General features: G+C 32.6%; 1 protein-coding gene and 1 long non-coding RNA gene across 5 annotated transcripts in view; both read right to left on the bottom strand.

The window, feature by feature from the left end:
* LOC127701676 (histone deacetylase 6-like) overlaps window positions 1–27,388 on the bottom strand; it is a 178,548-nt gene that overhangs the window by 7,988 nt on the left and 143,172 nt on the right. For all 4 annotated transcript variants that reach the window (XM_052205676.1, XM_052205685.1, XM_052205693.1 and 1 more), the window contains 4 exons: window positions 13,800–13,903; window positions 12,298–12,365; window positions 3,929–4,292; window positions 532–634 (listed from right to left, as the gene is read on the bottom strand). In XM_052205676.1, the coding sequence (XP_052061636.1) occupies window positions 532–634; window positions 3,929–4,292; window positions 12,298–12,365; window positions 13,800–13,903 (639 nt within the window). The remainder of the gene's footprint in view (window positions 1–531; window positions 635–3,928; window positions 4,293–12,297; window positions 12,366–13,799; window positions 13,904–27,388) is intronic.
* LOC127703430 (uncharacterized) lies at window positions 19,838–22,254 on the bottom strand. Its single transcript, XR_007982986.1, has 3 exons — window positions 22,209–22,254; window positions 21,445–22,061; window positions 19,838–19,871 (listed from the first exon to the last, which is right to left on the bottom strand). It is a non-coding gene; the product is annotated as an uncharacterized LOC127703430 (long non-coding RNA).

The raw sequence follows: 27,388 nt of genomic DNA, 5'->3' as shown, positions 1-27,388 counted from the left end.
CTAACAGTTATCACATACTTTTTGTTAGGAGTACCTCAGATTCTCAGCTTTCTTTTATTGAATCAACAAATGAATGATTTCATACAACACGATTAAACTATCCCCTGCCTTGCATCAAATTCAAGGTAAAATTTTCACCTGCAGTAGTTGTTAGTTTAACAACCAATAGGTACTAATTGATTTTATGAATTTATGAATATTAAATTATCACCTATTGGTCGCTCGTCAAATCACTTTGCTTTTCGCTCATAACTAAATTTCAAACGTTAGACTACACAGTTTGAGTTCTTGGCCGGGAGAATTAATAATATTTCAATACGTGTAACAGTAGCATCATTATTGACAAGTGATATCAATGTTTAAATGTGCTGTCAATTGTCAATCTTCTTCTTGAATACCAACAGATGTCTTTTCATCTTTTTTTTTAATTAAAAAGTTTTAATCAAATTTCTTCTAAAATAATCTTTCATACATTATAACTTGCATCTTCTTTCTTATTTTTCATATTTGATTTACTCACTATAAACATACCTCTGCTTCTAATGTTTTCTGTTTAGCTCTTAATATCTGAATGAAGTTTATCTCTGGGAAATGATCTAGATGTATTTCAACTTTTTCACTAAACACTTTTGGACTGTAAAAAAAGGAAACAATTAACAACTTCCCTAAATCTATATGCAAACACATTACATTCAATGACTACAAATACTTATTAAAGCTACTCAAATCAGTTCTAAAATGTTTGATTCGTGAAGATGGTTCCTTTTCAATTTCGTCATTTAAATCTTATATCAAGTTAACAAGATTCTATAATGCTGCAATTGAACCAACTTTTATTTTTTACTTGTAAGCATTTGGGAAAAATGGTGAAAATTTTCCTTTAGGAGCTACAACTCATATAAGGAGTGAACAGACAATATCAGCAATGTTTACTTAATTGACATCCTGTCATACTGATCATTTTATCTTTTTAAAGTTTCTCACTATCTATAATAGTTTTCAACAAAATAGGCAAAAATATTAAAAAAAACAATAAAATCTTTCATTTAAGGAGTCTTCTAAAAATTTTAGCCTAAATAGACAGATTAACATTCTGCATATATTTGTCACAGTCATATTTCATCTATCTGCAACTGTTTGTAGGATAACAGACATCCACATCATTCAAACTCTGGTGGGTAGTCGTTGTTCTGGCAATCATACAACATCTTCTTATTTTTATAAAAACTAGGGTTTTACCCCCCAAGTTCTATTCTTAGACTAAGCAGCAATTTTGGTAATCAGGCAAAATCATTTGAAATGTTCTTTAACAAGATACCCCAAGGGTGATTGTAACCAAGATTGGTTGTAATTGGCCCAGTAGTTTCAGAGGACAAGATACTGGTAAAGGTTAATGAACAATGATGATAACAGACTATGGAAGCCAAGTTATGGCAAAAGCTCACACTGGCCCTTTGGGTTAGTTGAGTTAAAAACTTAATAGGGCTTTACTATTAATGATTTCACATCCAATGATCCATCTTTGAATGAATTTGTCAATATGGAATCGATGACATTACAATATTTATTCTAAATGATAATATATTTGTACTTGGAAATGAATATGCTAAAATATCTATGCTTAAATAAACTGTTTAATAGAAATTACTATTTTCAACATTAATGTTATTCTGCATGAAATGACTGCACTTGCAGCTTCTGTAATTTTCTTGTATAAAATTTCACTGTTTACCTGAATAAATTACCATATAATACCAAAACATTTAATACCTCTTTGAGCATCTTGTATTAATATCAGTATACATTTACTCTGAAATCATCGGCTTATATGGAGAATTGCAAATTTTAAACATCATAGGTTTCTTATAAGCAATAAAACTAGAGGCTCTAAAGATCCTGTGTGGTTCACCTTCGTCTATGTGCATATTCAACAAAGGACACTCTCCAACATTACATAATACTGTTTGTCAAGTCATTAAGGATTGCATATTTTGGTATTAATATTGATTTACTCATAGGGTCTTTGCATCGGAAATAAACACATTTATTCTAAAACCAGTTGTTGGCATGATACGGATTATGTTCTTCTCATATATTTTATGATGGTATGATACTAAACCCCTAAAGGGAGGGATTGTACTTGATTTTCATATGATGAAGACATAATCTTTCAATCAGTTTAATTGAAGTCTGGAGCTAGCATGTCAGTAACTGCTAGTAGACCTTTGTTCATTTATGTATCATTGTCATTTTGCTTAGTTTCTTTTGTTACCTATTCTAATATCAGACTCAGACTTCTTTTAAACTGAGTTTTACTGTGCGTATTGCTATGTGTTTCTTTATTCTACATTGGCTAGAGGTATAGGGGGAAGGTTAAAATCTCACAAAACATGTTTAACCCCGCCGTATTTTTGCGCCTGTCCCAAGTCAGAAGCCTCTGGCCTTTGTTAGTCTTGTTGGTTTTTTAATTTTAGTTCATTTATATGTTTTGGAGTTTAGTGTGATGTCCATTTTCACTGAACTAGTACACAATTTTATTTAGGGGCCAGCTGAGGAACACCTCTGTGTGCGGGATTTTTTCTCGCTGCGTTGAAGACCCATTGGTGGCCTTCGGCTGTTGTCTGCTCTTTGGTCGGGTTGTTGTCTCTTTGACATATTCCCCATTTCCATTCTCAATTTTATTGTAGACGAGAATAGAATTCATGACAAAAATCTCTGTTTTTTTTATTTCGTATTGCTGATCATTTAGTCTGTTTCATTTCTCTCTATCTTCTTTAGTTTTTGTTCAAAACATAAAAGAGGGTAAAAAATCTTCATTTAAAGCCAATCACTCCTATAAAGAGTGATAGTCTACTAACTATATCGGCAAAATTTGACTTGTTAGTAGATCTTGCCTTGCTGATCATTTTTGTCATTTAAAGTGTCTATTTATCTATTATAATTTTTATCATATACAGCAAAATGCAAGAAAAATGGTAAAAATCGTCATTTAATGGCAATAACTCCAATAAGGAGTCGTCGGACAATTTCCTCCATATTATATTAATTGTACATCTTGTCTTGCTTATCATTTTTGCTTTTTAAGTTTCTATCTATCTATTATAATTTTGAGATATAAGGCAAAAACACAAAAAAATTGTCAAAATTGTCATCAAAGGACAATAACTCTAATAAGGAGTCGACTGATGATTTCCCAGGACGACCACAGATGACGACGGATGTTAAGTAATGAGAAAAGCTCACTTGGCACTTTGGGCCAGGTGAGCTTAAAAAAATCCACCAATTATAAGTGCATTTTCACCTTAACACAAAAAAACAGTACCATCCAAAATAGACATATTTACACTTTTGGTGTTTAGCTGAATGAACTTAGATATGTCTCCCAATAACCTTCTGACATCAAGCAACAATCACTTTTTAATTATGATGTCAAATTTTCTAAATTGTGAAGCAAAATTTTGCAGGAACTTGTGTGATTTTAGTAATGGCAGACTAATTTGAATACAAGTGAAAATACATCTATATATAAAATTCATATTAACAACTGTAATATCTGCCTTCTGCAAGTTTGAAAAGTCTTGACAAACTTTGACCTTTCAGTTACTGTAAGTGATGCTGAGAAACTTTGACCTTTCGGTTACTATAAGTGATGCTGACAAACATTTGACCTTTCAGTTACTGTAAGTGATGCTGACAAACTTTGACCTTTCAGCTACTGTAAGTGATGCTGACAAACATTTGACCTTTCAGTTACTGTAAGTGATGCTGACGAACTTTGACCTTTCAGTTACTGTAAGTGATGCTGACAAACTTTGACCTTTCAGTTACTGTAAGTGATGCTGACAAACTTTGACCTTTCAGTTATTGTAAGTGATGCTGATAAACTTTGACCTTTCAGTTACTGTAAGTGATGCTGACAAACTTTTACCTTTCAGATACTGTTAGTGATGCTGTTGCTGATGCTAACTTGTCCATCTCTTCTCCATGCTGACTTATTTTGCCTTCAGGTATACCTTCTCTTTCTCTATCTTGTCTTGGTGAACTCTTTTCTGGAACCTGTTCGTCTTTTGTTTTTGATGTTTTATCTTTTGTTATATCAGTATTGCATAATGACTTTGATTCTGTATCTGTTTTATTTTCACCTTGGTGTGAACCTTTTCCTGATTCTGTTCCAGTAAATCCATCTTTTGGTATGTCAGAATCAAATAATGGCAGGAAGTCAGTGTTTTTTTTGTTATCATCTTTAATCCCTGCTGATTGATCTTTTGGAGGTATGAGATCAGGAATCTTTACTAAATATAGAGCAATACATTAGATGTCAGAGAAACAGAAGCGAAGTAATGATTTGGCTGTAGCTTACTATTCTGATGGTAGATTGTCTTTCAATAAAATGGAATAAAGTTATATATTGACTCTATCACTGATTCACATGTGATCAGATATTTCTCCTCTCAAGACAGATTTATTCTAAATATTTTAAATTTATTTTAAATAAACAAAATTTAACTGTCAAGGGAGGAGAAATATTGTATTGCACAATATACAACGATGGAATCTGATTTTCTCATGATTTTAGTTCTTTTTTCTGTGGGACAGTCCATTGTAAAAAAGCAATAATCTTGATGTTATCTTTGTATGAAAATACCGTTTACTGCAAATTTTTAATTTTCTGTGTTAAAGTTTATTACAAAGTATATTTCTTTTCAAATTAAAACAACATTTTTTCATAGTGAGAATGGTGTTAAATATTTATTACATGCAGGTGGTTACTCCTATCATTCTCTTATACAAAACAATCTTGACAGAGGAGGAGCTTTGCGTATATTGAATTATGACATTCCAGATGTTGGACAAATCTGTGACATCAAATTCCTGCTTAATGCCAAATCAGCTTACTAAAGGTCAGTGAACAAATAACGCAAAACAAAAAACCTATAAATTTCACACAAAATGTGGTTCTATTAATAAATGATTTGGTCAGAACATTCCTTGGGTGTTCCTAGTTGATATTTGTGTTGCATCTTTAATGACTTCAAAATCCTTCTAAATACCAAATCAGCACGTTATTAAAGGTCAGTGGAAAAATAACGCAAAACAAAATACCTATAAGATTCACACATTATGTGGTTCTATTGATAAATGAATGGGTCAGATCACTCCTAGGGTGTTCCCACTTTAAATATCTATGTGCATCCTCAGGGGTTCGTTCGTTGGGAGTTATTTTGTTTTGAATTGATTTTTTTTCCAACTTTTTTTTATCAGAATTTTGTTATAAAAAAACTGAAGATAGAAACTTTATGGCACTGAATTTTATATATTTGACTTTCAAATATTTGGTTTTGAGCGTTCCTGGTGAAGGTAAATCTAGAAAAGTGCTTTCAACACATGAAATTTATAAAGTGTGGTTTTCAATTTTTAGGGTAAAGGGAGTATCTTCTTCAAATAAGTGTGCCAATGTTTTGGACAATTTGTTTCTGAAGCAACTTTTAGGTCTCCAAAGATGAAAGGTAAAATAAGGTTTAATCCTTTCATTTTCTATCTATTCTTTTAATTTAGACTTGTGTATATATATATATATCCGCTTATTTGGTAGTCAGCAGGGTTTAAGAACATCTGTTGTTCGACCTGTTAGTCAAATGCGTTTTGTTTAAATATACTTATTTCACTTTTTTGGTCTTTTGGAAAATGTTGTTTGTGCTGTATTTAGACCACTCTACCAAGAATTTGTTTTGCATGCACATGTATAAAAAATGTGGTTTTTATCCAACGCAATCATAGGTTTGAATGTTGTTTTCAATTTAGACTTATTTATATTTTTTCGTTTGGGCTTGTATTATATTTGCCTTCGGGTTTATATGATCGGCTCATCCTATTTCGACTCTTCAAAATTCAAGAGTCTATCCTAAATTGAGGTAAATTATATGGCCTCCTAATACTGTTTCGATTCCTAACATCACTGAAGAGACATTAATTGTCGAAATCCGGATATGGTGTACAAATTTTTGCACCTCAGGTTTGAGGTATACCATCTTTTCCGCAAGTTTATTGTTTTCTGTTTGGTATTTAAAATTATAATAAAGATCCATTTTGTTACATCTTGTGATCCGTTTATTTGCCAATCGCCAATGGCAGTCAGTAGGGTTTAAGAACATCCGTTGTTCTACCTGTTAGTCAAATGCATTTTGTTTGAATATACTTTTTTCACTTTTTTGGTCTTTTGGAAAATGTTGTGTGTGCTGTATTTAGACCACTCTACCAAGAATTTGTTTTGCATGCACATGTATAAAAAATGCGGTTTTTATCCAACACAATCATAGGTTTGAACGTTGTATATATTTCTTGTTTGAATTGTTCCACATGTTTCATATCAGGACCTTTTATAGCTTACTATATGGTACAAGTTTTTCTCATTTTCTTTCAGTTTCAGGGGAAAATATTTTGTAAAAATTTACAAAAGTTTACAACATTTATGAAAATTGTTAAAAATTGACTATAAAGGGCAATAACTCCTAAAGGGGTCAACCGACCATTTTGTTCATGCAGACCTATTTGTAGATCTTACTTTGCTGTACATTATTGCTGTTTACAGTTTATCTCTATCTATAATAATATTCAAGATAATAACAGAAAACGGCAAAATTTCCTTAAAATTACCAATTCAGGGGCAGCAACCCACCAACGGGTTGTCCGATCCATCTGAAAATTTCAGTGTAGATAGATCTCAACCTGATTAACATATGAACCCCATGTCAGATTGCTCTAAATGTTTTGGTTTTAGAGATATAAGCCAAAAACTGCAGTTTACCCCTATGTACTATTTTAAGCAATGTCGGCCATCTTGGTTTGTAGGCGGGGTCATCGGTCACGTTTTTGAAACTATAACTCCTAATGATGATTGTGGCCAAGTTAAGATAAATTTATCTCAGTAGTTTCAGAGGAGAAGATTTTTGTAAAAGATTACAAAAATTTACAAAAAATTGTTAAAAAATTGACTATAAAGGGCAATAACTCCTTAAGGGGTCAACTGACAATTTTGTTCATGTTGACTTATTTGAAGATTTTACTTTGCTGAACATTATTGCTGTTTACAGTTTATCTCTCTCTATCTATAATATATTCAAGATAACCAAAAACTGCAAAATTTCCTTAAAATAACCAATTCAGGGGTAGCAACCCAACAACGGGTTGTCCGATTCGTCTGAAAATTTCAGGGCAAACAGAAATTGACCTGATAAACAATTTAACCCCCTTGTCAGATTTGCTATAAATGCTTTGGTTTCAGAGATATAAGCCTAAAACTGCATTTACCCCTATGCAAAGATGCCAACCCTGTTGAGTGCAATCAGTAAAAAGGCATTAAAATTTTCGTAATTTGTGTCTTTTTTCAGTAATATTTACGTAACATTTCATAATCAACTGTGCGCACAGTGATATGATTGATTGGTTATTGGTTGCTTAATGTCCAGTGGCAAATATTTCATGCATGTTCAGGAAAAGAACACTTTACTAACAAATACAAAAGGTATAGGTCCTTTAATTAATAGAGGTCGCCTGGGATGAGAGTCAGGAAAATTTACACTGCCACTGGAAAATGAGGGTGTATGGGATATGGGACAGAAATTTAGCATGGACACCACACTTTGGCAAGAGTATTACTGCCTAATGGAAGAAAACCTGTAGTGACCATATTTCTATTCCTCAGTCACACTTTTTGGGTGACTCTCAGTGACAAAATGGTTTTCTTTATTTATCAGAACTACGATTCAAAGTTGATGATCAAATGAGGAATACTGACCATCGCGTCAAATGAAAATCTTTTTCATATTTATATGCAAAAGGCATAATGGTCCAGATTTCTAGTTTTCTTTCTATGCATTGAAATTTAAATTGTTCCATCAGACATTGCAAAATTGAAAACAATGACTGGTTTCATTCATTAATTATTCAAAATTAAACAAGAAATATATAGGTCATTTTGTACTGGTAATCACGATTGATTGTCGATTGCTAAACGTCCAGTGGCAAATATTTCATGCATGTTAAGGACGAGAACAAGTAAACAATAAATTAAATAGGTAGGTCTTACAAGAGAGGTCACCCTGATGAAGGTCGGGGAAAATTTGTACCACGGGAAAATGAGGGTATATTGGATATGGACAGAAATTTAGCATTGCAACAGGCCACCTACGGACCCCTCAAAGAGTTGTTGCAAGGGTTCTTAACGTGTTAGCAGCGTGGCACTCTCTACATGAGGCATCAGATTTAACGTCCTCATTCTTACTGGACGTGGCTGCATACTAGATAAATCCTGCACAGCCAAACTGATGCCCCACTTTGGTGAGGGTTCTACTGCCGATCCGATCTATTCCCCAGTCACCCTTAGGGATATTCCCAAGAAACTCAAAGGAAAATAACAGTCCAAACCATTCAAGCTCTAAATGTTACATGATTCTTATCAAAAATCATTTATAAACGGAGAACAGATCTGGACAGGTAATGAACGTAAATCCGTAACAAATAGACTGTTAATTGTAACACCATAATTTTGGTCCAAAATTGGTAACAATTACGGGAAAACCGTAAAAGACAGAAACGAAAAAATGCTTATAACCCTGTAACACATTTTAGTTGCTGCTGTGAAATTTAGCATTTAGGCAATAACATTTGAGATTTTTGGTTTTAAGCCATTCATTTGATATACTAGTAATCATTGCCTCTGTGTTTGGATGACACATTGTTAATTATAGGTCAATCTTAAAGAATAATACTGCCCCAGGAATAAAGTGTGAGGATAAAAAGTTCTGGATCCGCCACTGCATTGTTAAGCACTAAGTCTAAGAAAGTCATTTTGCTAGTACATGGACAAATGTTATTTAATCATGTTAATAATTTCTACAACACTTGTCTTGATACACTGAGCTATAATATTCTAAGAAGTAGATGCTGACTCATTTGCTTTTAATACAAGCCTTATTCTTGTAACAATTTGTGTACAAATGTAGTTGTTAATTGTAACACTGATGAGGAGGCTATGGTAGTTGATACGAATTGTCGTTGAGTCAATGTTTTTTGCTGTCAGTTTGATCCACTTGAGCATGCTGAACAAGTGAACGTCCTTATATCTACATTGGAATGTGAAACAGCTAGTATTTAAATAACGGAATTTAAAGTTTTCAAATGATTTTTGGCATCAAAACCTTCCGATCGATGTTTTGACAAAAACAATGCACTTTTCTATCAAAGCCGGTATTTACCTTTACTCATTCTTAGCGTGACACATTAGTCATATCATTATCGAGTATTTTTTTAATTCTATCACCTGTGTATTGTTCAATCAAACCATTATCACTTGTCAATTATTCGACAGCTTGGTCAAAATATCCAACTTGTTCTCGCATTTCAGTCAATCATACTGGATTCTTTCGATGCACTCAGGCGTTTACTTATTCAATAATAACATTTGTAAATATCGTACATCGTAAAAATAGCGCGGGAAAATGTTCATTCATGAAATATTCATGAATGAACCGCTGTCTCGCATAGATTTCTTTTGATTTTCTCTTCAGCGCATGGCAGATCCGTGAAGTAATGTTTGTGATACTCATTTTCAAAATGAAGTTAAGGTGGCTCGGGTATCTTCCTCCATCTTGGATTTCGAAGTAGCAGATAACGTTGGTCTAGATATTTCATGAAATGTGCAAATTTTGAGAGTAGTATATGTAATTTATGTAAAAGACTTTTGATGTAAATATAGAAAATTGTGTGTTTTATCATAATTACGGCTGTAATTTCTCAAAAACACCTTATTTGTGTTTGATTAGATTTTTTTGAACTTTGCCAAATAAGGGGAGATAACTCAGATAAAGTAATTTTTATAATAGAAAGTGTTGTGAATTTACCGATTTTGATATGTAGCAAGAAAACAAGTTCGGTGACCCCATTTTTTCTTTTTCTTATCTGAAAGCATCTTATAAGAACTATCTCCTCACATTTTATCTTAAAGTTCTATCAATTAGTTTTCTTTTTATCACACAAAATTTGATTTTCCATGCATAATCTATACAAAATCTGACAATTTTGCACAACCTCTAGCGTGAAAAAAAGTTCGGTGACCCATACTTTTTATTATATTTTTGAAAAAAGCATGATAAAAACTTCATTTTGACAAATTATCAAAAATTTCTATCAATTTTAATTAAGACGCCCCAGCCACCTTAAATTCATCTGAATTGTCAGTGAACATTCATTCCTGTTTTATTCAAGCTGTAATCTTTTCAAAAGAGTAGAAACTCAAAATTTCAAAAGCATCTTCCTAGAATCAGTATTCAAACACTAGTACTACATTATCTTGGAGCAGAACATTTGCGATAGTCTGTCACCAGAAGCTTGAGGCCGACACCTTAGGAAAGTAGCTATAGCAAGCTATAGCAAACTTTCCAAAAACCCCAATTTTTATACGTGTGCATGCAAAACAAATTTCTTGGTAGAGGGGTCTAAATACAGCACAAACAACATTTCCCAAAAGACCAAAAAAGTGAAAAAGTATATTTTAACAAAACGCATTTGACTAGCAGGTCGAACAATGGATGTTCTTAAACCCTGCTGACTGCCATTGGCGATTGCCAAATAAACGGATCACCAGATGTAACAAAATGGATCTTAACTATTAATTTAATACCAATTAATGTCTCTTCAGTGATGTTAGGAACAGAAACGGTATTTAGAAAACCATATAATTTACCTCAATTTAGGATGGACTCTTGAATTTTGAAGAGTCGAAATAGGATGAACGGATCATATAAACCTGAAGGCAAATATAATACAAGCCCAAACGAAAAAATATAAACAAGTCTAAATTGAAAACAATTATATATATATATAATCTGAGACAAGGTATGGTATTACTATCATTTGAACTTAGTGCATTATTTTTTTATCTCAGTTATGATTCAATTAATCCCAACTTATCAATTTTAGCTATTGATTTTGAAAGAGTAATATTTCAGCTTTACAATGAGTTAAAAGATTTCAAAAATCTATTGAGTAGTTGGGGAGAAATTGACCTTTAATTGGAGTAAAATAAAAATTACACTGTTGTGAGGGGTGACACCAGGATGCTCATTTCCCAAATCCCATTTTCTTATTATTTTTTTCCCTTCTTTTTCCTATATCCTAAATCCCCACATTTTTTACCCCTAAAACCCACATCCAAAAAGCGTGCCATTCCACTCTGATGTGCTACCTTAAAACAATGCATTTGCAAATGTAAGACACAATCTTTTAGGGGGCCTCGGTGGCCGAGTGGTCTAAGTAGTCCAATTACTGTATCACTAGCTAGTCAACACTGAGGTTATGAGTTCGAACCCCGCACGGGGCAGGTGCACTCGACTCCAATCTTAATTGACTGGGATTGTCAGTTTTCCTACCGAAGGTCTGTGGTTTTCTCCGGGCACTTCGGCTTCCTCCACCAATAAAAACTGACCGCCACGAAATAGCACAATAATGTTGAAATTGGTGTTGAACACCAAGCAATCAATCAACCAATCACAATCTTTTATATACCCTAGACCATTCATCTTAAAGTTTTGCCATCTCTCACAAGTTAAAAAAATTATGATAATAATGGTATTTATTTTTGTTGAATTTGTTTGGCCAAATAAGCCCAAAATTGCGCATTCTTATTTTCAATATGAGCAGGAAAGTTCTTTTCTTACAAAGTGGTTCATGGAAGATCAACAAGCATTTATTTATTTTGTATTTACATTGTATCATAGATCAAATTTATTTGTTCAGTGTATGTTCACTGGTGTTAATATGTCTTTTGATTGAGTTAAGCCATTTCAATTGATATTTTATAGTGTGTCCTATGTTGTGATGTTACGCTATTGTTTCAGATAAGGGTGAAGGTTTGGTACCATTAAAACGTTTAAACCAGCTGCAATTGTTTGCACCTGTCCTAAGTCAGGAATCTGATGTTCATTAGTTGTCGTTTGTTGATGTGGTTTATTAGTGTTTCTCGTTTTTTATATAGATTAGACCGTTGGTTTTCCCGTTTGAATGGTTTTACACTAGTAATTTTTGAGGCCCTTTATAGCTTGCTGTTCGGTGTGAGCCAAGGCTCCGTGTTGAAGACCGTACTTTGACCTATATTGGTTTACTTTTATAAATTTTGACTTGGATGGAGAGTTGTCTCATTGGCACTCATACCACATCTTCTTATATCTATTTACAACATAACCTACAAATAATACAAAGTGATTCATACTTGAGATAAAGAAAATAACTGTGATATCTTACCTCTGAATTTAAGACCCTTCCAGTAATTCTTGTGAACATCACATACATTTTTAATTGTCTTTATTGCACTGAAAAGACATTTTTGAATATTAATTCAGATATTAATATGAGAGCTGTCAATCTGAATATACTCCATGACAACAATAATCCATAGTAATTTAGTGCAGTTCATGAAACAATACTTAATTTTGTTCACATTAGTTCTCATTGCAATTTACTTCTAATAAGATTACATATGAACCTTCAAATCCTATATATAGGAACAAAATTTCACAATATGCAAAATACCAAGAGTTGAATTTGATATAGAAATATGGTCTTCACTGGACACCATCTGGCTTTAAACCCTTCTAAAGTAGAGCATTCAATTGGCTGTTTAAAATTTTTGACATGAATCAATATTACACCAAAAATGGTAAGAATGGGAACAATTAGTCTGATGTCTCTTCTAGGGTGAGGGTCAATCATAGCACATTAAAAATTACAGTTTTCAAGATAATAGGCAAAAGTGGGAAAAAATCATCATTAAAGGGCAATAATTTCAATAAGGAGTCCATTACCAATATGGGTCATGTTGACTTATTTGTAGATCTTGTCCTGCTGATCATTTTTGCTTTTTAAAAATTCTATCTATCTTCTATCATTTTTAGGGTATTAGGCAAAAACACAAAAAATTGGTAAAATTGTCATTAAAGGGCAATTACTCTAATAAGGAGTCCAATGAAGATTTCAGTCAAGCTGACTTATTTGTAGATACTGTTGTGCTGATCAATTTTGCTTTAAAAGAGTTTTTAAGATAGTAGTCAATAATGCAAAATTTGGTAAAAATCTGATCATTTTTCTGTTTACAGTTTCTATCTTTCTATTATAATTTTGGAGATAATAAGCAATTTTTTTTTAAATGGTAAAATTTCTTATTTAAGGGAAATAACACCTTTAAGAAGTTGTCTGATAGTCTTGACGAAAAAGGACAACAGGTAGAGCCCAACATCCGGAACAATTTAGCACATGTTAGATTTTCTTTATTTATAGCGTTTTTTTAAATAATAGGTAAAACTTGCATTTTACCCCGATGTTCTGTTGTCGGCCATTTTGGTTGGCAGGCTGCATCATTGGACACATTTTTAAAACTACATACCCTTATGATGATTGTGGCCAAGTTTGATTTAATTTTGCCCAGTAGTTTCAAAGAAGAAGATTTTTGTAAAAGTTAACAGACCACTATGACGACGACAGACGATGATGGACAACAAGTGATGAGAAAAGCTCACTTGGCCCTTGGGACCAGGTGATATAATAAAACATGATAAATTAAATACTTTTCTTTTTAAACGGACCACTTCTTATTTAAATTATTTTATACAGAATAGTACTCAGTGTACACTAATATTGATAGTGGTCTTATTGACATCCTTATTTTCATAAAACCTAAAAATTATTTAAACAGTTCTAGGTAAAATTCTAATCAAATAATTTCTTAGAGCATCTTTAATAGTAATTACCTGTCCATAGGTTTTGTTATTTGTAATGAAGGACATGAATCTCCTAACAATACTGATGTACACATACACATAGAGTGAGATATAGAGGTTAAATTGTATCCACCCTGAAAAAAAAAGTAAAAAAAGTTACACAAATTATAACCTTACTCTATAGCTTCTGTAGAAAGGTGCAAATTAAATAAATTGTTAATAACTAAAATTGCCAAGATATTTTTTAAACTAGAAATACTGCCATTGAAAATGATGGCGTAATCCAAAGTTTTAACATCCCCTCCCTTCCTCCTGACAGAAATTTGAAATTTGTTACTGTGACTTGACTGTTAGCGTTGCATTCCAACTATTGCAGTTCATTCGAAATTCTGACCCAATTGCAATTTGTTTTATCAAACCAAACTGATCAACTATCAGAAATTTTAATCAACTGCGGTAGAAACAATAGTCAAGTCAACAAAGTGCAAGGTGATAAAATAAAGCATACTTACAATCCTATAAGACTTTAATTCCAATAAATATATATTGCTATTGTAAAGAATCACACCAAAAGGTGATAGGTAGTGATTTTTGAATTACAGCGATTAGACTTATTTGTAGATCTTGTATTGCTGATTATTTCTGCTTTTTAAAGATTAATTCTATCTATCTATTATAATTTTAATTCATTCAAACAATATTGTCTTCGTAGTTGTGTATGGTGTAAATTGTGTGCTGTGTTATTTGTTGTCCAATAATGTAAACATACTTTGAAGTTTTTATAGGTGGTGTTTTATTATCTATAATTGTCTCTTGGTATGTAAATATGCATATAATTTTCTGTTTGTATGGTAATGACTCAAATCCTTATAGATGCAATGTTTTCTTATTTCTGATGTAACTCTCTTGATAACCAAACTCAAATTCAATATCACAATCCACCAAGTCCGCAATGGTGAGTTTTAAGTCAAAAGTAAATTGTAACAAGTAAAAATTTTATAAACTCACCATCAGCGAAATTGAGCATTTTAGATCTAAACCAATTTCCAAACAATTTAATGTTAGCATAAGTGCGAAAAGGGGGTATCTGTGTAAGTAAAACACAGTCTCAATAAATCATACTGGCTCAAAGCAGACAGAATCTTCGAAAGATTAATATTTATTAATACAATAAATTTAGTAACAAAATATTTTGGCCCTTGAGAAACACTCAGCATAATTAAGAATTTAGGAGTTCCTGCCGAGCAAGTCAAATTGCAACCTGTAGTGTGAGGAAGAATCTGCCTACCCGACAATACGCCAGCCAGGAATGTGAAGCGAAGGTTCTCCACCAAGGGGATGAGACTAGGCATCTCATCTGCAGCCGGGGTGTGCAAGGTCTGCATGGGGGATAGCCCATGTGGTGCTATTACAAGTAGTAAGTAGCAGGGTCTATCAATCTGGCGCTGGAATAAATTTGATAAAAGTCCCTGAAATGCTTGGGGATGAATGAAATTTTAGTGATAAAACTCCATCAAGGTCCAAAAACTCAGATGGTTACAGATGAGTGCCCCCAAGGATTTTGGAGTATTATACCTTCAATAATGTCATGAGAATAAAAAAAATTAAAAAAAAATTAAAAATTAATATACACAAGATATGCTCTATACAATATAGTGTAACAATTACCTATAGTAATTTGAGAAATTTATAAAATTATAATCAATATTCAAAATGAGATGCTATAAAAAATATAATATTCAATATTCAAAGTTTCAAACATGATAATACTATAAAAATGATATTCAATATTCAAAGTACAAAAAAATGTACAAACATGAGAATGCTATAAAAAGGATATTCAGTAATTCAATGATGAGAATAATATAAAAATGATTATCAGTAATTCAATGGTGAGAATGCTATAAAAATTATATTCAATGTAAAAGCTTTTGAATTGAGAAGGCTATACTAGATTAATTCAAATAGATTTTGAACATCATAGGGGATGCATTCAGTATTGTAATTCAGAAAGCAAGAAACTGCCTGTATGACAATAATGCCAGTTAGGGAAGATGGAGCAAGGGTTCTCCATGAGGGGGTGAGACTTGGTGTCTCATCTGTAGCTGTTAGTGTGCTAGTTCTGCATGGGGATAGCCCATGTGCTAGTAGATTAGCCAAGGTCTATCAAAGCTGGCCCTGGAATACAGGCATGTTAATGCTATAAAACTATTTCTAACATGATAAATTTTCCTAAAAAGATTTTCGAAGAAATTGCCACTCTGTTCAGTTAATGCAGTTAATGAATAATTCTTTCTAAATCTCTAAGCTCTCATCATTGAATACATGTTATATGCAGTTATATATTTGACTATTCTTTCGATGTGTTGTCTAAAGTTCAAAGTTCACTGCTATAAAGTACTGTTAGATTCTGGGGTGGTATTGATTTCTTTAAGTATGTACTGCTGTCTGCAATGTGAACATTGGGTGTGTAAATACAATTTTTGAAATGCATGTATACTCTACGGTAAACATCACTGTATTCCCAAATATTAATATCTTTAACATATTAGGTTTCATCAGTAAATTCTCTACTGAGTATAAAGCAATAAAACCTATGTACATACTGTCTCTGCTATTGTAAAAAGTAGTCAAAAACCTGTCTAAGACATAATACAATTTCTATAATATCTTTAAAGTAATAGGCAAACTGTATGGTTCATTGGTTTTGACATATTTCAAATGCCAAGTAGTCTATTTAAAAGTGTATGTTGTCATATTCTAAGGATTCAAGCATGCTTGAAATAGCAACGTCCAAAATAAGTTTACAGTTTGGTATGGAATCAAATACTTCTGTACTCTTGGCACTGATGAGGCTCGCGACTGTAGTGCTGCCTTGTAGTCAATATGCTAAACTGGTATATCCTACATGATCTGTTTGAATGGTTGGAGAAATAATGTCCACACAGATAACTAATCTGAACATACTCTTGGGTTCATGTCGAAATGCAGAGGCTCTAGTATCAAAATATGGTAGTCATGTCTGTTGTAATCCTGTTTGCACATGAGAAAATTCTGAACTTGTTAATTGTGACTCATGGCTGATTGTACTTTAACCACAAATTGAAAGATGAAATATTTTTAAAGATTATCCAACTGGTGATACTATGATTAGAAAACTGTCAATGTTCATGTGTATATGTAGGTATGACTGAGCTCCAGTTGAATAAATGTAAAGTTTAAAGTAAGGTCTGGAAATAATTGTTCTTCCCATTGACATATAATTTCTTGGTATTCCTAAACGGAAGATTTTATACACACAGAAGAAGTATACTTAACAACAAAATTATTTTCATTTACCTGTGTATAATATGACGCAGGTTTCTTCAAAAGTGATGATTTTCTATAAATTGTTTGAAATTTCACAGTGATATCATACGTTAACTTTGTTTAAACCTGTCTATTTACTTTTGACTTTAATTATTTATCCCTTGTAATTTTTTATTAACTGTATTTGCATTTAGGTGTCACAGGTCAAATTTATTCGTTCATTGTGTGTGTTAATTTACGTTTTTTGATTGAGTTAAGCCTTCCAATTGATATTTTATAGTGTGTTTTTCTATGTTGTGATGTTATACTATTGTTTCAGAAAAGGGAGAAGGTTTGGTACCATTAAAACGTTTAATCCCGCTGCAAATGTTTGCACCTGTCCTAAGTCAGGAATCTGATTACAGTAGTTGTCGTCTGTTTATGTAGTTCATACGTGTTTCTCGTTTCTCGTTTTTATATAGACTAGACTGTTGGTTTTTCCGTTTGAATGGTTTTACACTTGTAATTTTTTGGGGCCCTTTATAGCTTGCTGTTTGGTGTGAGCCACTGCTCTGTGTTGAAGGCCGTACCTTGACCTATAATGGTTTACTTTTATAAATTGCAACTTGGATGGAGAGTTGTCTCATTGGCACTCATACCACATCTTCCTGTATCTATCTACCAGCTGTAGCCACATCTTAGGAAAAGTGAAGAACTTGATAGTGTCTAAAATCTTTGACTGTAAATCTGATGAACCTAATGTGCATACAGAAGATGCAATATGTTTCCATTTCCTCAGTGTTCAGATATGCAAATAAAAGGAAAGAAGAAAGGTGTCAGTAATAGGCAATATTAAATGCTGTACTTGTGTTAAAACTATAAATATATATAAATATATATGTAAAACAAGCAAAGTAACTGTTTATCCATTTAGAATCATTTGTAATTTGAATTATGGATGTAGTCAGGTGAAATTAAAAAGATCTGGAATTTATAAAGTTGATACTATAAACCAGAAGAGCATTAGTTGAGGGGGGAGGGGAAAATAAGTTAAAAATATTCAAGATATTTACTTTTTGAAAAATGGTAAGAAAAGGCTGAGTTAGACTTTTACCTTATATTAAACATTGCATTATTTGGGTCTCAAATCGTAAGAAAAGAAATCTAAGATCTTTTTTAATTTGGTAAATAACTTTTTTTGAGGTATTGTAGTCTTATATACTAAGAAAAGTGGGTGATCTCGGGCAAAATATGTTACCCTGTATTGTAGGAAACCCCCAAGTAGTCTGAACATCTGACAAAAAATCAGCATATAAATATATACTATTCTATGTCATTGTCAGAATTCTAAATTGAAAGAAAAAAAAAATAACTTAAAACAAAATTTTAAAATTACTTCGCTCATTATGGCATTATTTCTTTATCTTAGCTATCTTTAGATAATGAAACTAGTTAATATTAATTCTGCAATAGGCAAAAGACAATAGTTTATTGGCACAAAAGCATTTACAATAAATGGTAATGACCAAAAGAATAAACATGGTAGTAAAAAATACAAACAATTATGTGAATATAAAATACATGTATAATGAAAATATTGCAATAGATTACTTCTCGCATTTAAACAATTTGTTACGAAAGAGGAAGTTAGTTTTAGTGCTGTGTAAGATTTATTATTAAGTATAAGCTCTATTTTATATTTATCGCACAAAGGGGTTATTCTTTTTTCTGTAATTTTAGACATTTTGAATTCAAAAGTCTCTCTGATACTGGAGTACCCTCTACAGTGTAGTAGCATGTGCTTTTCATTTTCAATTTAAATAGGTGTGTTCAACAACCAAAATTCGTATAAGAGAGACACAAATAAAAGATAAAACATATCTATTCAAATAAAGAAGATGAAATGAAACCATACTTAATATTTCATGAGGTTGTTTTCTGAATATGCATATTAAGATATATAAAAGAAAGTGAAAATTAGATTATTTTTTATATTAACCAGTTAAATCTAGTCTCAATTTGCCTGAAGTTTATAATTTTCAAAGAAAATTCCCAGCACTATACATCTGTATATATAAGAAATAAAAGTTCAATACAAATATACTTGCTTAGAACAGTTGTATAGAAGATAAGGCCAGTGCATAAACACTCGATGGAAATCTCTGTATGGTCACAAATACATATGGATCTAATGATGTTAGATTCTGCTCTATCACATAATACTTTCTGACACAGTTATCAATGTTATTAACTCCACAAGTATTGACAATTTTACAAAGAAATGCTGCTTTATATAAGTTATCCAAATTCAGATATATCCAAATACAAAAATGTGTACGTGTACTTCACAAGTTTTTAAACATTGAAAACTCAGCTGTGTATACATAGGTTAATAAGATCCCAAGGTGAAAACAAAACAAAGTTCATGTATAAAGTATTACAAATCAGTATGGTAGCGGTTCAGTAATGCAGCCACATTGTGACAATGTTCAAATTAAAAACAAATATGATTAAGTCCAGTTATAATAACAAGAGTGCACACGCTGAAATGTCTCGCCTTCTTTACTAATCATTGATATTATGTTGATAGTCCTAAATATAAAGCTTTATTACAACTGTCACATAAACTTAACATTAACCAAGTAAAATAAACATTGACCAATGAACCATGAAAATGAGGTCAAGGTCAGATAAACCATGCTAGGCAGGCATGTACAGCCAACAATTCTTCCATACAACAAATATAGTTGACCTATTGCTTATAGTTTAAGAAAAACAGACCAAAACACAAAAACTTAACACTGAGCAATGAACCTTGAAAATGAGGTCAAGGTAAAAAAAAAAACCTGCGTGACTGACAAATAGATCATAAAATATTTCCATACACCAAATATAGTTGAACTATTGCATATAGTATTAGAAAAAAAGACCAAAACTCAAAAACTTAACTTTGACCACTGAACCATGAAAATGAGGTCAAGGTCAGATGACAACTGCCAGCTAGACATGTACACCTTACAATCATTCCATACACCAAATATAGTAGACCTATTGCATACAGTATAAGAAAAACAGACCAAAACACAAAACCTTAACTATAACCACTGAACCATGAAAATGAGGTCAAGGTCAGATGACACCTGCCAGTTGGACATGTACACCTTACAGTCCTTCCATACACCGAATATACTAGACCTATTGCTTATAGTATCTGAGATATGGACTTGACCACCAAAACTTAACCTTGTTCACTGATCCATGAAATGAGGTCGAGGTCAAGTGAAAACTGTCTGACGGGCATGAGGACCTTGCAAGGTACGCACATACCAAATATAGTTATCCTATTACTTATAATAAGAGAGAATTTAACATTACAAAAAATCTTAACTTTTTTTTCAAGTAGTCACTGAACCATGAAAATGAGGTCAAGGACATTGGACATGTGACTGACGGAAACTTCGTAACATGAGGCATCCATATACAAAGTATGAAGCATCCAGACCTTCCACCTTCTAAAATATAAAGCTTTTAAGAAGTGAGCTAACGCCGCCACCGCCGCCGCCGCCGGATCACTATCCCTATGTCGAGCTTTCTGCGACAAAAGTCGCAGGCTCGACAATAAAAAATTGAATTCTAGCACTATTAAACTGTCAAGTTAAACTGTAAACCAAGAAACTGATTTCACAAAGACTATGCATATGGCTTAACACACAGATTTGGGTACATCAATCATCTAGTGGGAGGAGACTGAAATCACTGACCTTCAGTTGATATACTAATTAATGTGTGATTATTTTTATGAGATCTAAAATTATCCTGCCTTTCACCACAAACAGTGAATAATTGTAACATGTATCTGATTAAGAATAGATTAGTATGTCCCCTGGTGAGATTGCAGTGTAACTTCAAAGTGTCAAATGCCAGAGAAATTAATCTCAAGATGTAGCAAGTGGTCTATGTATGTTAATTAAATGTATCGAAGATGTTAGCATGTTTACTGGAAAGATTAATTGTCAAAGTTGGATGGAAATATTGTTTGTATAAACAATACTTATATTACATATAAGTAACCTACATATTAGTCAAAACACAAAACACTGGTAAAAATCATCATTAAAGGACAATAACTTCAATAAGGAGTCTTTCTATGATTTCAGCCATGTTGACTTATTTGTAGATCTCATCTTGCTGATCATTCTTGCTATTTGAGGTTTCTCTCTTTCTATTATAGTTCTCATGATTATAGACACAAGAGTGCACACGCTGAAATGTCTCGCCTTCTTTACTAATCATTGATATTATGTTGATAGTCCTAAATATAAAGCTTTATTACAACTGTCACATAAACTTAACATTAACCAAGTAAACTAAACATTGACCAATGAACCATGAAAATGAGGTCAAGGTCAGATGAACCATGCTAGGCAGGCATGTACAGCTAACAATTCTTCCATACAACAAATAGAGTTGACCTATTGCTTATAGTTTAAGAAAAACAGACCAAAACACAAAAACTTAACACTGAGCAATGAACCTTGAAAATTAGGTCAAGGTCAAATAAAACCTGCGTGACTGCCAAATAGATCATAAAATATTTCCATACACCAAATATAGTAGACCTATTGCATACAGTATAAGAAAAACAGACCAAAACACAAAAACTTAACTATAACCACTGAACCATGAAAATGAGGTCAAGGTCAGATGACACCTGCCAGTTGGACATGTACACCTTACAGTCCTTCCATACACCGAATATACTAGACCTATTGCTTATAGTATCTGAGATATGGACTTGACCACCAAAACTTAACCTTGTTCACTGATCCATGAAATGAGGTCGAGGTCAAGTGAAAACTGTCTGACGGGCATGAGGACCTTGCAAAGTATGCACATACCAAATATAGTTGAACTATTGCACATAGTATTAGAAAAAAAGACCAAAACTCAAAAACTTAACTTTGACCACTGAACCATGAAAATGAGGTCAAGGTCAGATGACACCTGCCCGCTAGACATGTACACCTTACAATCATTCCATACACCAAATATAGTAGACCTATGGCATACAGTATAAGAAAAACAGACCAAAACACAAAAACTTAACTATAACCACTGAACCATGAAAATGAGTTCAAGGTCAGATGACACCTGCCAGTTGGACATGTACACCTTACAGTCCTTCCATACACCGAATATACTAGACCTATTGCTTATAGTATCTGAGATATGGACTTGACCACCAAAACTTAACCTTGTTCACTGATCCATGAAATGAGGTCGAGGTCAAGTGAAAACTGTCTGACGGGCATGAGGACCTTGCAAGGTATGCACATACCAAATATAGTTGAACTATTGCACATAGTATTAGAAAAATAGACCAAAACTCAAAAACTTAACTTTGACCACTGAACCATGAAAATGAGGTCAAGGTCAGATGACACCTGCCCGCTAGACATGTACACCTTACAATCATTCCATACACCAAATATAGTAGACCTATGGCATACAGTATAAGAAAAACAGACCAAAACACAAAAACTTAACTATAACCACTGAACCATGAAAATGAGGTCAAGGTCAGATGACACCTGCCAGTTGGACATGTACACCTTACAGTCCTTCCATACACCGAATATACTAGACCTATTGCTTATAGTATCTGAGATATGGACTTGACCACCAAAACTTAACCTTGTTCACTGATCCATGAAATGAGGTCGAGGTCAAGTGAAAACTGTCTGACGGGCATGAGGACCTTGCAAGGTATGCACATACCAAATATAGTTGAACTATTGCACATAGTATTAGAAAAAAAGACCAAAACTCAAAAACTTAACTTTGACCACTGAACCATGAAAATGAGGTCAAGGTCAAATGACACCTGCCCGCTAGACATGTACACCTTACAATCATTCCATACACCAAATATAGTAGACCTATGGCATACAGTATAAGAAAAACAGACCAAAACACAAAAACTTAACTATAACCACTGAACCATGAAAATGAGGTCAAGGTCAGATGACACCTGCCAGTTGGACATGTACACCTTACAGTCCTTCCATACACCGAATATACTAGACCTATTGCTTATAGTATCTGAGATATGGACTTGACCACCAAAACTTAACCTTGTTCACTGATCCATGAAATGAGGTCGAGGTAAAGTGAAAACTGTCTGACGGGCATGAGGACCTTGCAAGGTACGCACATACCAAATATAGTTATCCTATTACTTATAATAAGAGAGAATCTAACATTACAAAAAATCTTAACTTTTTTTTCAAGTAGTCACTGAACCATGAAAATGAGGTCAAGGACATTGGACATGTGACTGCCGGAAACTTCGTAACATGAGGCATCCATATACAAAGTATGAAGCATCCAGACCTTCCACCTTCTAAAATATAAAGCTTTTAAGAAGTTAGCTAACGCCGCCGCCGCCGCCGCCGGATCACTATCCCTATGTCGAGCTTTCTGCGACAAAAGTCGCAGGCTCGACAAAAACTGAAAATAATTTATAAAATTCATCATATAAGGGCAATAACTCCTATACTAAGTTGTCTGTCAGTTTTGATATAAATGGACAGAAGGTAGATTACAATATTCTGAACATCTCTGCCCAGTAAGAGTTTCTCTATTTATAAATGTTTTCAAGATAATAGACAAAACTTGCATTTTACATCTATGTACTATTTTTAGCCATGTTTGTGGGCAGGTGGGGTGGTGTGACATATTTTTTAAACTAAATACCCCAATGATGATTGTGGCCAAGTTTCGTTAAATTTGGCTCTGTAGTTTCAGAGGAAAAGATTTTTATTAAAGTTAACAGATGATGTGGACAGAGCAAAGTGATGAGAAAAGCTCACTTGGCTGAAGCAGGATCTGCTTACCCTTCTGGAGCACCTGAGATCACCCCCAGTTTTTGGTTGTGTTCGTGTTGCTCAGACTTTAGTTTTCTATGTTGTGTTGTGTGTACTATTGTTTGTCTGTTGGTCTGTTTCTTTTTTAACCATGGCGTTGTCAATTTATTTTCGACTTATGAGTTTGAATGTCCCTCTGGTATCTTTTGCCTCTCTTTGGCCCTATGGGCCAGGTGAGCTAAAAAGGAATGACAGAAATGAAATTTTTAAAAATCTGTCAGATTGAATTTGAAAGTTAATTAGGATTAGACATTTTTTAAGCCTTTTCAGTTTGTAATTGTTTGGTCATCAGTAATTTAATCATTACAAAAGAGAGCTGCTGGAATAATATTAGAAGTAGTCATTTTCACTCCTTTTGGTCCCTTATTCAAACATCTAAACTTGATGACAGTTGAACAGAGAATGAAATATTACAAGTTTGTGATGACATTTAAGTTCATTAAAAATGATTGCCCATCATATCTTACTGGCAAGTTTCATTATGTTTCAAACAGAAATCCATAACTCATGAGAAACAATGTTCAAGAAACCTCATACCTCCTAAACAAAAAATAAAATAGTTCATGAAAACATTTTTATGTATTCTGAACCATCCTTGTGGAACAAATTGCCTATATCATTAAGAAATATTACAAATGTTAATTCCTTCAAATTCATTGAAATAAACCCATTGAGAAAATGTAAAAAAAAATAGTTATTTCATCATGTTTATTTGTTCATAACATTTTATGCAGTTGTATTGAACAATATCCATATACTTGACTGATGTATGTCATATACATGTATGGGTTTGCATTTTTGTTTTTCAACCATTTTTGTTATGCTTTTCTATGATAAGGGCCTCTAAGAAAAAACAGTTTACCTATATGTAATATAAGTATTGTTTATACTGTTATGATATTGTAACTATCATATTTATTTAGTTGGCCTAATTTGTTTTGTGTGGCCTAAGAAGGTTTACATTATATTGTGTACAAAATAATTCACATTGTGTTACAACTATGCAGTTTAGAAACATAACTGGAACAATCATAGACACTCATGGAATGATTAGAACTTTCTATTTTACTTACATAATGTTTCCAGAATGATCATTACAAAAGATGTGTAATTTAAACATCTCCAGTTGTCTAGAAGTTTCCTTTACAAGCATATATAAATGCAGACCCTTAAGTTAGACATAGTTATAGATATAGACTTAGACATTGGTAGACATCATCATTCTCAGCAGTTGGATTGACACTTTTATTTACAAACTACATCATACTAGATTGTGACCTATTGGATGTAATATTCTGTGTGGATTCCCGAGAAGATTTCCAGATAAAGAAAAGATAAAAGATTGGACTCATATCTTGACAGTTAAGTTGACATTACTACTTGTGTAATACTTCTTGTAAACTTGTGTATAATAAATCTTGTTAAATTTTATTATTGATTTGTGTCTTTTGTTTGCTACAATTAAAAGTCGATTTTCTGTCGTAACATTACAAACAGACAGTCCAGCTCACACTTAAAAATTAATAATAATTAATATAACAAAGATGCTGGATACATTTGTTTAACACACAAAGACCACTTGTTGTATCTTGAGGTTAATTTCCCTGGCATTTAACACTTTGAAATAACAACTACAATCTAACCAGGAGAAACACTAATCTTTTCTTCAATCAGATAAATGTCACAGTATTGTTATCATTGTTGTTGTTGTTACAATAAGTATTGCTTTACCAGTAAAAGAACACTTGGTATTATATTATAATAATACCAAGGGTACTCCAAGTTATTTCTTTTTGTTTCAAATAAAAGGTTTGATAATCACTTATCCCGTTAACCTGTGTTCACACCTGACTATTGACTATTGATCAAGTTTAGATGATTTTTTCATCATTTGTTTACTTTTCAGCAAAGGCAATTAAAGATTTAGATGAAACCAGCATTGTGAGGATATTGCATATAAAGCAATAAAATGTCCTCTAATTACATATTCCTATATAAATAGTTAAGAATATAAGAGATATTCATCTTGATAAATTTGTTTAAAATAAATTATACTGTCACTATACAGTAAAGGGGAAATAACTCTAACATTAATAATGATATAAATATTCAATTTTATCTCCCTTTTAAACATCTATTCCTTTGATAGATTTATGTATAATTGTTACATGCCATACTGTAAATAAATTAATACATTCAATGTTGAATGAAGAAAATAATAAGCGACATCTTATGTTTGTATGTGTGTATGTTTGTGTATGTCAAATTTGTTACAATTGTATATTTGTACTTATGAACTTACTTATATGGTTTATAAAACATCCCTTCATCTATAATCATGGATAATAATGTAACGATATTATCAATGAATGTGAGGGGACTTTTCTCAAATTCCAAAAAGAGGGCAGATGTATTTGATTGGGCTAAGAGTAAAAATACTTCGATAGTGTGTTTCCAGGAAACTCATAGTAAAAAAGACATTGAAAAAAACTGGGAGGATGAATGGGGAAGCACATGTTTTTTCAGTCATAAAGACAGTAAAAGTGCAGGTGTCTCTGTTATGTTTAAAAAGGGTCTGGATTTTGTTGTGCATAATTCTGTTACTGATGATAATGGTCGTTACATTGTTTTAGATGTATCAATTTTTTCACAAAGAATGAGTTTTGCCTGTTTGTATGGTTATAATACAGATGAACCTGCATTCTTTGATATAATAATGCAGAACATTTTATCCTTTAAAAACACAAGTGTTTTATTATGTGGTGACTGGAATGTTGTTTTAGATAAATTTATGGATACATATAATATCAAACATAATAGAAACCCTAACTCCCGTAAAAAACTTGATGAAATCATTGATGTTTTTGAACTACTTGATCCTTGGCGTACATGCTATCCAGAAGATAGGAAATATACTTGGCGTCAGTCCTCACCTATAAAACAAAGTCGTTTAGATTATTTTTTAATTTCAGAAGACCTTTTTTCACTAATGAAAAATACTAAAATTATACCAGGTTATAGAACTGACCACTCAGCAATTATTTTCACCTTCTCAGCTTGTTTAGAGAAACGGGGCAAAAGTTACTGGAAATTTAACTCTCAATTACTCAGAGATGCAGATTATATACAAAAGGTTAAATTATGCATTAAGGATACTATTTTGGAATACTATCTGTCAGGTGATATGGAAGATCTTCTTTCTGTTGATTTGTCATGTAATGATCAAACATTTTTTGAAATATTGAAAATGAAGATTAGATCTTTGTCCATAAATTACAGCATAAATAAATCCAAGGAGGAAAGAAATTTCACCCTCAAACTTGAAAATAATATTTTACATTTAGAAACTATTATGAACCATTCTCCAAATGAGGAGGTTCAAAAATCTTTACTTGATAAAAAACT

This window comes from Mytilus californianus, unplaced genomic scaffold (assembly GCF_021869535.1).
Source record: "Mytilus californianus isolate M0D057914Y unplaced genomic scaffold, xbMytCali1.0.p SCAF_1, whole genome shotgun sequence".
Lineage (NCBI taxonomy): Eukaryota > Metazoa > Mollusca > Bivalvia > Mytilida > Mytilidae > Mytilus > Mytilus californianus.
The sequence above is the reverse complement of the archived record's forward strand: the minus strand, read 5'-3'. Positions and strand labels throughout refer to the sequence as shown.